Raw genomic sequence first — 13,392 nt, forward strand, 5'->3', positions numbered from 1 at the left:
TAAACGCGGAAAGTGTCGTCCCTGATTATCCTACGCGGACTGCACAGGGTAATCTTGGACGATACTTTTCGCACACTCATTTCAACGGCTTTTCACAGAGCAAGGCTCATATATCAAAAGTGTATATAGTATAACTATAACAAACAACATTCTATGATGGCTTTATAATTTAACAAACGTGAGTTCATTTCCACATTTTTTTTAAAGAACATTGTATGCAAAATGTCTACAAAGTATAAATGTCAAAAATTAAATCCAATTTCTGGGCGCTTCCACTTTCTTAAACATAACAGATTGCAGTACGTTGGGAGATTTGTACGATGTCAGTCTTGAAATCCTTTTTATCTTACTCATGTCATTCTTATTGATTGTTTAAACAATACATATAATTATAGCTTAATTAACAATATATTTTCTTATACATTGCATAACTAAAGAATCATTTTATTTGAAATGAAATGCACATTAAATACTTGTTAACATCCAATATCATTTTGATACATACACTCAACATTTTATCAAACCAATTATTAAAACTTTGGACATTCATAACCTTTCGATACGATACTGAGTATAATGACATTTTGTTAAGTAACAATTACATATTTTACCTCTCAATTGTTTACTATATTAAATATGTTTGCAATTTATACGTTAACGACATTCGGCGAAATTATCATCAATGCAGCTAGGCCACGTAATTTTTCAATTCCACCTTTGGGATTTACGGCACACAATTCTTTGGAAAGCATGGCGGAATTCCCTGTTGAAGATGGTGTAAATGATTGGATTCAAAGCGGAATTACAGTAACCGGCCCAAAAGACAACCGTAAAGACCACGTGTCCAATGCAATCACAAAAGCTGGTAATAATGTACAATGTAAAAAATGGAAACCAACACAATATAAACGCTGCCATAACTAAACCAAGAACAATGGTAGCCCGTCTTTCACGTGCTTTTGCTATTTTCCGTTTGTGTCTTTCGTGTTCGCGTAGAGAGGCAGTTCGCCATCCCTTACTGTTTTTACCGTTTCTGCCTTTATCTCTCTTCTTCTTCCGAGATAATCGTGTACCTAGATTTTTTATAAAAACGTTTTGAGTGCCCTTGGCAGGTTTTAACATCTTCTTATTGCTCTCATTTGCATTGTTGACAACAGTTATTTGACCTTTATCAATTACTTTCTGTTTACTGTTCAGAACGAAATGAATTTCATTCGTATTTTCTTCTTTTCCAATAGATATCACGTTATCTACACGATCATTTGGATCACATGTGGTGTTTTCAATCGGTTTTTGCTTTGTATCCAAAGAGCAATCATCAACTGTGTCATTCTGAATGCTATTGTCAGTTAAAGATTCAACTTGTGACTTTACATCCCTAATAGAAGACGAATCATTGCATTTATTTTCTATTTTCTGTTTCAGTTTTTTAGCCTTCTTCGTTAGATTTTTACGCGCCAAGGCCCGAGCTGCCCTGTAAATTTTAAAATAGACAAACACCATGATAACGCATGGAATATAGAATGAGCCCATCGTAGAATAAAGTACATAACCGATGTCATCACTTAATAAGCATAGAGGATAATCTGTAATTGGAAGCGGGTTCTTCCAACCAATTAGCGGAGGGACGCAAATAACAGCTGACAGAGACCAGACGGCTGCTATCATAAGAGCGGCTCTTTTTGGCGTTCGTAGTCGCGAGTACTCTATGGCTCTCGTGATAGACCAATACCTGTCAAGACTTATAAGGCAAATGCTTAGTATTGAAGCAGTGCACAGTAATACGTCTATTGCCTTCCATAGGTCGCACCATATGCGTCCGAAATACCAATAAGCCATCATTTCATTGGCTAAAGAAAAAGGCATGATCACCAAACCAAGCAGGAAATCCGCCACTGACAAAGATGCGATGAACCAGTTCTGGGTTGTATTAAGCGTTTTATCAGTAAAAACAGCTATAACGACGAGTAAATTTCCGAAAATAATAATGAACATAATCACTGAAATCAAAACTGATGTCAAAATAATGTGTGCTGTGCTATAACCGTTGGGGAGCATCGAAAATGAGGAGCTGTTGTTGTAGCCCGAAATCGGTGACCCTGATACGACTTCTGATGCCATTTCTTTAATCTTCTTATTTCATTCCGTTTTCAGGATTCTAAATAGGCTTTTTGAAAGTTGACACTCTGATGAAATTTTATTTATCTTCGTATATCATTCCGTCGTTTTCAATGTTCCAAATAGGATTTTTGTAAGTTGAAACTCTGATGACATTTATTTTATCTTCTTATTTCATTTCGTTTTCAAGATTCCAAATATAATTTTTAAAGTTTACACCTTAACGTTCATGTCTGATTTCAAAAGTGATTTATTTTAGATAGAGCTTGTATATATTGATTTGATTTCCATATTGCGTACAAAGGAAGTACGCTACACATTCAAGTTGAACATATCCGTTTCCCTCCAATATGCACACGTTAATCGGACCAGTGCTTTTATCGGTGCAAGTAACTGCCATCCTTTATATTGTTCGTTCCTGAAATTAAAACAAAAACTTGTATGGGCCTCGCTCTGTGAAAAGGGGGTTTAATGCATGTGCGTAAAGTGTCGTCCCAGATTAGCAGTAGGCACAGGTTAAACAGGGACGACACTTTCCGCCAAAACTTAATTTTTGCTAAGAAGAGACTTTTGTTAACAAAAAATATCATAAAAGCTGAACGTGTTGTCTCTGATAATCCTGTGCGGACTGCACAGGCTAATTTGGGACGACGCTTTACGCACATGTATAAAAAAAACTTTCCACAGAGCACGGCTCATATGTATAGTTCTCATCATCAGATAATACATAATAAATAACAAATATAAATTTTAATATAAAATGGTTTTTATACAAACAATAATTCTTCTCGTCGACTATTGGGCGATTAAATTGCCATGTTAATCCACATGATTACATTCAGTTTTGTAGTAATAAGCCCATATAAATATGCCACTAACTAAATGTTTGTTTATGGAAAAATAAGCTCTAAAGTTTAAGATGATGCTGTAGTGAATTAGGATATTAGGATGACGCTATCAGGAAATTGCTTCTTTTCCTCGGATGCTATTATAAATTTCATTTTTATAACTTGTTTGGAAAATACTACTTCGTCGAAATTAAGCCACGAAGAATCGTGTACACTGGAAACTTTAGGCATTACTGGGGTTTGCTATTTAAATTTCATAGTTAAAAGTCGGACACGTTTGTTTTAATCCAAACATTCGGCTTGTATCAATAAGTTACATTACTTGAAAAAAAAAACTGATTGCGTCAAACTTAACTTGACCAAACAATAGTCTTTTACAAAAAGATACAATCCGAGCTTGAGAAACATTATGCGATTCGATCCAAAAAACGAATGTGTTCATATAAATAAATTTGTTTTAATTGTTATTGTCTTTGAAAATTTGGTATACGATACGTATGACGAATATTGTATTGGTTTTTGCATAAAAGTAGGACAACAAATATGCCTGATGATACGGTATGGACTTTTCACAAATTAAAAGCCAGCGGCGCGGTACACATATGACGAAAAGTACAAAATGATCGAAATTTGTCCCCCTATTAACCATTCTGCTCAAAACACCGAAACAAGCACTCCCACTTTTGTAAGATTAATTAGGTACTTGACAGCAGATGTAATGGACAGATTTATCCTGCTACTAGCCTGTTTTGTACTGATCCAATGGCAATTGTATTGAATGGGTTTGCTTTAGAATCGATTGTCAACTACCAGAAATGGCCATTACAAATCGATTGTAAACTGATATATAATGAACCAATTATAGTCTAACAACAGCAAGAGACAATCAAATGTCAATATCATTGAATATTTAAATGTATCCTGTACAGATAATATGAAACCAAAACACTAATCGGAAACAGCACGCACACAAATATTAACATAACATGTGTGTTCAAAACACAATTAAGTAAATGCGGAAAATCCCATTTCGTTCTTCGGACGTAATTAATCACGCCTGAATTGTACGTAGCGTCTGATATATATAACGTGTTATGAAATTTGACCGGACATTATTCATTATTAATTGCTAAATTATTCCCCTGGTCATTTATATGGACGGGGCTGATATCTTCCAGAGATCATTGACGTTTATTCACCCTTCTTAAACTCAGATTGCGTCTACAATTATATCGCTGTTGAATGCGTTTAGGATAATATAACAAAGTACACTGATATATCTGGGTTAAACATCGGGCACGCATGCAATAATCTAACCGACGTTCTTAGTTTGAGTGTGTTGTATTAATTACATGTAAATATACTCCAGATCAGTATACACCAATACCGTTCTGTTGTATATTATCTTTAAAAAAAAACTTTCTCGCTGTCATTGCAAACGTTTCAAACACAAGGAAATAAACGATTTCGTTATGTTTTGAAATTCAACAATCACACTATAAATCAGAACAATTAGATTATGTAGAATTTACTTATTACTCAAATTTAAAAAGAATTTATGTTGCCATGAATTGTAAAACTGTTCCTAAAAGAAATACTTTCCTTGAATAATCTTGAGATTTATTTATGCTTTATTTATTCATTGCAAAAGTTGTTAATCAAAGCAGAATAATCTTGAAATAACATGTACTGCCTTTCATAAATGCAAACATTTAACATAAATATGCTCTTAAGCGTTGCACTCAATTATTAGTACTGACCATACATATGAAATTATGGCAATCGACTGTGAATTGTAATTTGTTGCACAGTCAACTTAATTACTACTGATTTTAAAGTTATGAATTAAAATCTTTATTACCGATAGAATCACAAATATGTATAGCTATAGAAAGTTCTAGGAGGAGTTATATAAAATGATTTATTTTATAATTTTTCAAACATATTTACACTTATTTTTAAATAAATTCGAATATTTAACATTATAAAACATTAGTAAAATGCGTTTGTGGTTATAACAAACAATTAATACAGAATTTCTACTAACCAAAATATTATGATATATTTTTTGGTCTTATCTATTTGGCGATATCTTATTAATTAAAAAAAATGAAATTATCATAACTCCCCACAATTGTTTTCTACTATGTTAAAATCGAGAAAGAAATATTTGTATAACCAAATCAATTTAAATGAAGTAAAAAATGAATGCTTGTATAAGCCGTTTGAGTATAGCACAAAAGGTATGCAGAATAACTAAAATAGTCGCATGAAGTTTACCTCTTGCTGCATGAACTAAATTTGAGTTTGTTTGCAGATAAATAACGAAACAACTGAAATGTCCTATTTGTTAAACAGTAGTAGAAACGAGGCAACGATTAATGTCGTATGCTTTAGCATTTAGCAGTTATTTCAACTTCAAATATTTAAAACGAACCTTAATAGAAATAAATCCATTTAAATACGGCTGGTTTTCATATCAATTGCTGGATAAAATCCTACAAATATTCACATTTTCACGTGTTGCAGACATTGTATCAAAGTAGCTTGTTTACATTCGTCGTCCGTATAAATATGTTACGGGATAGCGACTGTGTCCTTTTATAACTGTTATGCTCCCGCTTTTATGCTGAGTAACCAAACGCAATGGTTCTCTGTCTGTGTTATCCAATATTGCGGTAGCCGAAGATCACGGAGGCTACTCACAGCACATCCTTAAATCTATCGGATGAAAAAAACACTGTCGTTGATAGGCACTGAATTTGCTCAGCTGTGCATTTAAAGTAATTGAATTTGTGATAGAACGTCTTTGAAAAGGTACAGTTTCGTGATGACAACACGATAACTAACTTTTAAACACAAACGTTTTTTTTTCCTGGACTAAAACTCAATGATCCTTGAATATACAAGAATGTGGAAAACGCTTGCGGTAATTTTATGTGTTATGTGTTATTTATATCAAGTTTATTCGTTTATTTATATCAAGTTTATTCGTAATACGTATAGAAGTTGGAAATAAATATGAAATCAATTTGTTTATCTTATATTGACACTGTTAGGAAAATAATTATCAATTACGGGTTTAATATAAGTATACTTTAAGCAAGAATTTCATGCACAACTAAAACACAAATTTAAAACAAAAAAGAAAAGAAAGAAAGAAAAAGAAACGAGTGAATGAAATAAAACAACTCGTTACGAACATTTTATAAATCGCTGGAACTAGAAAAACGTTAAAGTTTTAACTGTGTATTAAAATGGAAATTCACTTGAGTTAAGATTTGCACAAACTCTGTATTGCAAAGGACACATGCAAGCAAACATTTTCCAATACAAACTTGTGTTACTATGATGCAGCCAATTAAACGTAACGTTTGATTTTCAATTAAACACACACATTATTTCGTAGGAAAGACACACGCATTGCACAAACGTTTTGAAACGTTTAAATATATAAAAAGCGCTCCGTAACCTTGTTAAAGTCCATAATGTATACATCACAAAGGTATATAAGTTAATTTGTTAACCGTCTGAACTGCATTCGGTGCTTTTCTCGTGTAGTATTCAGATTAATTAATAAATACAGTCCGTGAAAGAAAATCAAAATATTTGTGTACAGAAATTTTGATCTGATAAAATGTATGCATACGAATATTAAAAGAAAAGTAGCTTAATCAAATGTACTGCCTTTTATTCTTATTTTGGTCGCATATGATTGTTTGCTGTCTGTTACATGAAATTTTGCTTAACTTTTTTAGAATTTAATGTAACCGATCTCAACCTGTCAGGCGGACTTAAATTTGCATGTGTTTACAATATTAAGTTAACTGCTGCATTGAAGTTGACGAGTTGTAAATTTACCAATATGTTTTCGTTGATATTGTTTGCTGTTGTTTTTGTTGATAATGTCTGATGATTACAAAATAGTGAATTCGAATAGTGAAAAGGTTACATCAGGTATTTGAACAAACTTCTAAAATATTATTTAAATGAAAGAAATATGGTCTGGAAACCGTTAGCCCGGGCTGTTTTGTTTATCACCTTACCACTGTGTGCCCGAGCAAGAAATGCCATATTACGTGTTATCATTTGTTTCTAATTATACACACGAGTGATCGTTTTAAAAGTAAATTACTTAATTGTAAAATTCCTATTGATTATCTTCGATCGTAGTTGATAATATGTTTAATACCAACCTACGAGTGTTCTTTGCAGGAAAACGCTTGCATCATATCGAATGTCATGCCTCATAGAGGTATCTATGCAAGGCTTAGAACGCAAACATTTATAGAAATGATTTGAGAAAATGGTATATTGAAACTAAATTCCAATGTAGCGTGTGCTGCGTACAGTATGCGTACACATACTTACATGCTCATAGCATGTCTTATAATAACTGTGTAACGCAACACTGTAAACTATTCGATATAAGCCCAAGTCGAAAGATGAATATTCCGTATAAGTATTTTGTAAAAAGAATGATAATGAATGCATTATATTATGTCATAACACTGTAGCTGTTCTATCATATGAAACAACACACATTTTTCGACAATGAGCATGAGGTGTTTAGAGGATAAGCCATGCAGGTATTTGCAAGTGTAGTTCAGTCTGATATTTAGATAAAAGTATTGCTGAAATGTCTACAATAGTGACATGTATTATAAGGAAATGACGGTGTTTCTTCAGTTATTACAGATTCCTAATTTGTTTTTGATGATATTAAAGGCACGTACATAAACTTCAAACCTTTCATTAACAATTCAATCCTTCTAATTGAACAATGTTTTCCTTCATATTTTCTTTGTTTCAAATAATATATCGGTCTGATAGTTGATCTAATACTGCCGCAGTAAAGCAAATATCTGAGACGTTAAAAGAAAAACAATAATGCGATTGTGTTAACATATTTCATCATTTGATAAAATGGTCTTTCATCGCCTTTGCTGTCTTATACAACGCAGTTATAAGATATCATCAGAACGAGATTGTAAGCAAAACCAACTTTCTGAATACAAAAACATAAACATGCATCGCTTAAAATAATCGTTTGTGCTTGGTAAAACGTAATGCATCAGTCACTTCATATAAAAGAAAACAGTAATTTATATATTTTACCCATAACATGTAATCAGCAACGTTCAGCTATATAAATTAACAAATAAATATAAATATACATATTTTTATTCATTTATTTATATAAATATATAAGCACATGCATTTTTCGTCGTGTATCATTTTTAGTTTTGATTATTTCGCCACAAATAGGAGTGCAAATAAGTTGAAATGAACACAAAATGCAACATCATTGATTATTTTGCAACATTTGTTTCTTATCATGTTTGGTCCTGTAATGAGACTACTTAAACCTACATGTCCAGACAATTGAACCTCTTGACCGAGTGTGAAGACCCAGAATATAAGTCAAGTTGGTGATTAAACTGCTTGCAATACATAAGGAGAGGCTTTTACATATTCGCTCTCACTCCTATACCTAATACAGTCGTTAATAAGGCACTTCGCTGCTAGAGAAGAAATACAGGACTCATGCAAACCAAACATTTAACAATGATATTCACATCTTATCCAGAAATGGTTTATAATAAATATACTGTTACAGTAGTAAAGCATATACAAATATAAGGAAAAGTAATATTATTCTATAACCTAAAAATTTGTATACGTTTTACGGCAAAAATGCACATATAGACATGTTATTTTAAGTGAGTATTGTGTACGGGCAACATAAATAATCAAAGTTAACGGTAATCCGTGTATCTCCGAAGCTCTTCTGCGTAAACATTCCATTGCGTATTAACCGGGGCATATATATGTATGTCGTTCAAAAGCATAACACACTGGAAGTGACACTATTTTGATACAAAGCATGCATTGAATCGTCGTAAAATCAGATGGTTGGATATTTAAATTAATTTATTTTCCATAGGTTGCTCTTAACCTTAAACAGCATAACAATCAACCGGCAAATATCGTTTGATTTGGTTTTATTTAAAAATAACTTGTTTTCCAAAACTACAGACTGCATTTAAAACCAAACTCACACACACACATTTATTTGGTAGCCCTGTACAAAATGTACTTAAACTATTATATTCATTCACAACATTAATATCATGGAACCATGATGACGTTTAAACACTATTAGGGACTGTACGGGTAACATCTCTGTGCATAACCTTTGCATTTATCCCAAATATGTTTCATTCGTGAACTATTAACACATGCATTGAAATTATAACCAACTTGAGTAAACAAATAGCCACCAGTTGGCGTAAGAATTTGTTGCTTGAAGTTTCAATAAAACTATAAAAACCTCTCCTTGGTCGAAGATCAGCAAACACTTTTGCCTCTTTAAATGACGGTTGCACATACAGCTTTTAAGGCTGATGTGTACATTCATTTCAACATATAATATAATTATGTTCGTCTATAAAATGTAAAGAACATTTCATAAAATGGAATATGAAGAGGAATATTTACCTTAGTCGAAAATAGAAATGCATCTGTTTATGCCATAACAGGCTTATTGTTTAATATGGGACAGACCAGTGGTATAACTTCACTTGGTATAACTTAACTTTGCAAATATCGAGCTGTCTGAGTATGGTGTTAACACTAAATTTTGTTTCTTTTCTTTGACATGAAAATAACCAGCCCCATTACTATAATGCTTGTTTACAAGACACATGCATGCACTCGATGCTTTTATCGAGAGAAATCACCCTATTTATTGTCAGAATAAATCTTAGTTAATATACAACTGAAAGTGTTCGTGGCACGAATGTCGTATACCGTTGCGTGTATGGTCTCCGTTTATTTGATCGTTCAATTTTTGTTCCTTTACAGTAAAACGCTGCCGCTATGAACACCATTTATTTTCATTTTGTATTTATCCAAATAATACGCCGTTCTTTCATTGTCTAATACGAATAAAACTCTATTTACAGATAAGAATTTAGTCACAGCAGCGTTTTTCACACTTTATCATCAGTGTTTTTTTCAAGGTCGCAAATATGTGTTCATCGCCGGACAGTGTTTCCGCTACTTCTATTGATTTCTGGCAAATCGAATAAGTTCTGATTGGCGTAAGCGTAATTAATCAGGATGGATTTATTCATGGTATTACTCATTTTGAAGAGGTTATGTGGTGGTTCGACATGTGCATCCAAACCAAATAAGTGTATAATTTATTTGCGTAAATAATATCGATGGCAGTAGTTTGAACCATTATATAAATATACATATACTTGTCAACTTACGATGTAATATTATTCCGTGCGTAAAACAGAAAAAAACAGAACTCTTTTCTAAACCAACTCAAGCCTGTGTTGCGTGTAATCAACCAAGCCTGTGTTGTCTGTACAATGGTCTTGGCTTATGTGTGTGTAACAGTGTACATACTTTTGATCCTGCGCGCTGTAATAATTGTGAATATATAAATACAATGTAATAAAATATAACGAACGATTAATGGTTCCATTTAAACAAAAGCAGAGGTTGACTTAAATGCTAAGTGCAAATTGTAGAAGGTCTTCGGTCACCAGGACAGGCCTTGTGTGAGATTTATCTAGGCGAAGGATTTCTACACAAGGTAGAGAGACGATACACATTTGACAGGGATATTCAATTCGTTTTAACGCATGCAGTCTAGTGAAGCAACGACACTATTAAGGGTTTGAAAAAGGCACATCACCAGTTTACTATTTTTATAAACAATTAACCCGAAGTTTAGAAACCAAAGTGTCTTTATAAAGTTGAAAATTTGAAAAATCTTTCACTGTATAAATCCGTTCCATACGAATGTCATGTACAATTCTCTATCCTTGAATGAGCATTCGTGAGATAAGACATAATTTGCATTTATCTACTTGTTCGTACCTAAACAATGTGCTAGAAATGATTTAATAACATGTGCACTAAGTAATTATTATTAACATTTAATAATCACAAAACCTGTCTAAAATACATTTTAATTTCTCACCTTGAACAATACGTGCTTTAATGAACAACTTCATTCAATACCACTTTATTTCTTCACGGCAAATGTATAAGAATTTTCCCTGATGATTCGAGTAGCGATTTCACACGCTTTAGTACGATAAAAAACATCTCTGTCATTTTTTCAAGACAAAGTGCCCTCACTTAGTTCACCATAAAACGTAGCCGGTGTAACCGTCCATGTTACATCACAATATTGTTGTATACGTGTAGGTATTTTCTTCAAACACTTGATTTCATATGAATGTATGTGTTATTGTGTGATTATAATACAATATATTGCTGGCTAATGTGTGTTAGTCATGACACAATGAAACTATTAATTTATGTCCCAATAAAATCTATAGAATAACAAATCCTGAGAGTCGATAGCGTCAATGTATTTCATTGACGACGGACGACATTACATCTGATCAGGAATGTAATGCCACATATCTTGTTCAATTATATTTGACATCAGTAGTATCGAAGCTCCGGAAATGGTTGTCAGATGTGTATGTCAATAAGGTATCAGAGCAGCGATTGTCCTTGATATATGTAAAGAAGACTAGCACAAGTTTCATCATATTCATCCGGGAGTAAGGGTAGTCAGTATGTTTATAAACCGATGAATGATTGACTATGCGGTTGTGCTATATTTAAATATCATTGACTCATACATATAATAAGCACAAAACGTCTTGCTGACTTCTGTTTAAACATAACGGCCAATCCCTTCGATGTAAAGTGATTATAGTGCACATAACTTTTGAAAGTATTCAATCGTTAATATTTTCTATTATATGGTTTTATACGAATGTACTTTTTTAAGGTATACTTATTTGCGAGAAAAAGTGTTACAAAAAAGTGTGCACTATCGTTTCACTGTGTTATAATTGTAACAAAGAAAATGCAATTCACAATTTAACTCATTGTATCTATAAATTAGCATTACATAGCGTTTGGATTAAATAATCTCTTCATATGTGTTCTCTGCAAAATAAAACATTTTTTTAAATAAAATAAACGGTATAGTACTCCTAGAACATACGACTTTTATCTATTATACTAAATTATACTGAGAGAGATATATTCCCAGCAATCGCTCCAGAAGTCAGTGTAATGTATTTAATGTGTCACTTATCGTGCTTTATGCTCCCGCGAGATTGATCCCCATACATGATAAATACGTTAGGACTCAATCTCAGCTCTTCAAGGAGACAATAGTAAATTGAATTAATCCCGGAAATCAATACGTACCATTTAAGTGAATGTCTCATGCGTGTTTTTCAGTATCCTTAAAATATTACAATTCCAGTATTTCCTAAATTATTGAAGCTGCTTTATTTTACTTGATGATATTTTTTCTTCTTAGGCAAGTACTTTGATATCAATCAGTTCATTTAAGAATTAAAGGCCACCCGTTATTTATATCAGTCTAGAAATACTTATATTCTTTAATTATAAAACATCACGACGATATAAGGTTTCATTGTATTATCTTTTGGACGCATTGTCACTCAAAATTAAAAACAATAAGACTAGTTATTTTACTTTGCTACACAACAATGAGTGGTATGAATAACAAAACAAAGCAAATAAGTACTGTCCGAGTTTAAAAAAAGAAGGTAACGTGTCATGACCGGGAAAAAGTATTTTTAGCGGTCATAAGGCATTTAGAATATTTATTTCTAAGCGTTTCTCTTTCGTTATATTTAATAACACCTTTGTCTTGAAAACAAACTAAAAACGTCAATAATAAATAACAGTTAAAATATAAGAACATTTGGAGCCTAATATGAACTGGAACATCTCTGTACTTAATTGTGTCTTTTATTTTTTTAATTTGATTTGCGATGAGATTTATTTTATATATTTATTAACACTAACGGATTGTATATTGCCACCTTTGTGGTTTGTGATTTGTTCTCGCCTAAGTTCGATGATAAGAATAACACCGGAGGTTTAAGAACGATAATTTATGTTATTAACATGTTTCTTGACTGTCATACTCCTACATTCTCACTCGAACCGGTATTTTGTATGAAAAAATTCCGTCATAATTAAAAATATTTGTTTCGATTTACATATCGATATGTCCAATTATCGCCTGACATTTTTCTTTCTCTTTAACAGCCAAGTACCCATATTGTAATCGTGATTCTTGCCTTATTGTTTGTCGCATGCCTGTCGCGGCTATTCACACGTCTGCACGAACCATTAAATGACAATTCAATCATTTGAGTGTTGAAAACCAGTTCATTGTAATTGTCGCACTCAAAAACATATTCGTTTAAGTCCATCATTAGACATTCGTGGGTTAGTTTTATTTTAAAGACAAATAGTTGTTGTTGGAAAGTAAACACTTAATCATTACGATTGATTGGAAAATATACAGATCAATGACGATTATTAATCAATTGTTAGG

At 32.5% G+C, this 13,392-nt stretch overlaps 1 protein-coding gene across 1 annotated transcript; it reads right to left on the reverse strand.

The window, feature by feature from the left end:
• Positions 1 to 201: 201 nt before the first annotated feature.
• On the reverse strand, positions 202 to 5,622 carry LOC127842652 (5-hydroxytryptamine receptor 1F-like). Its single transcript, XM_052372280.1, has 2 exons — positions 5,404 to 5,622; positions 202 to 2,536 (listed from the first exon to the last, which is right to left on the reverse strand). Exon 2 carries the CDS (start codon positions 2,119 to 2,121, stop codon positions 706 to 708), a length of 1,416 nt encoding a protein of 471 aa, XP_052228240.1. The 5' UTR covers positions 2,122 to 2,536; positions 5,404 to 5,622; the 3' UTR covers positions 202 to 705.
• Positions 5,623 to 13,392: the final 7,770 nt, after the last annotated feature.

Source organism: Dreissena polymorpha, chromosome 8 (assembly GCF_020536995.1).
Source record: "Dreissena polymorpha isolate Duluth1 chromosome 8, UMN_Dpol_1.0, whole genome shotgun sequence".
NCBI lineage: Eukaryota > Metazoa > Mollusca > Bivalvia > Myida > Dreissenidae > Dreissena > Dreissena polymorpha.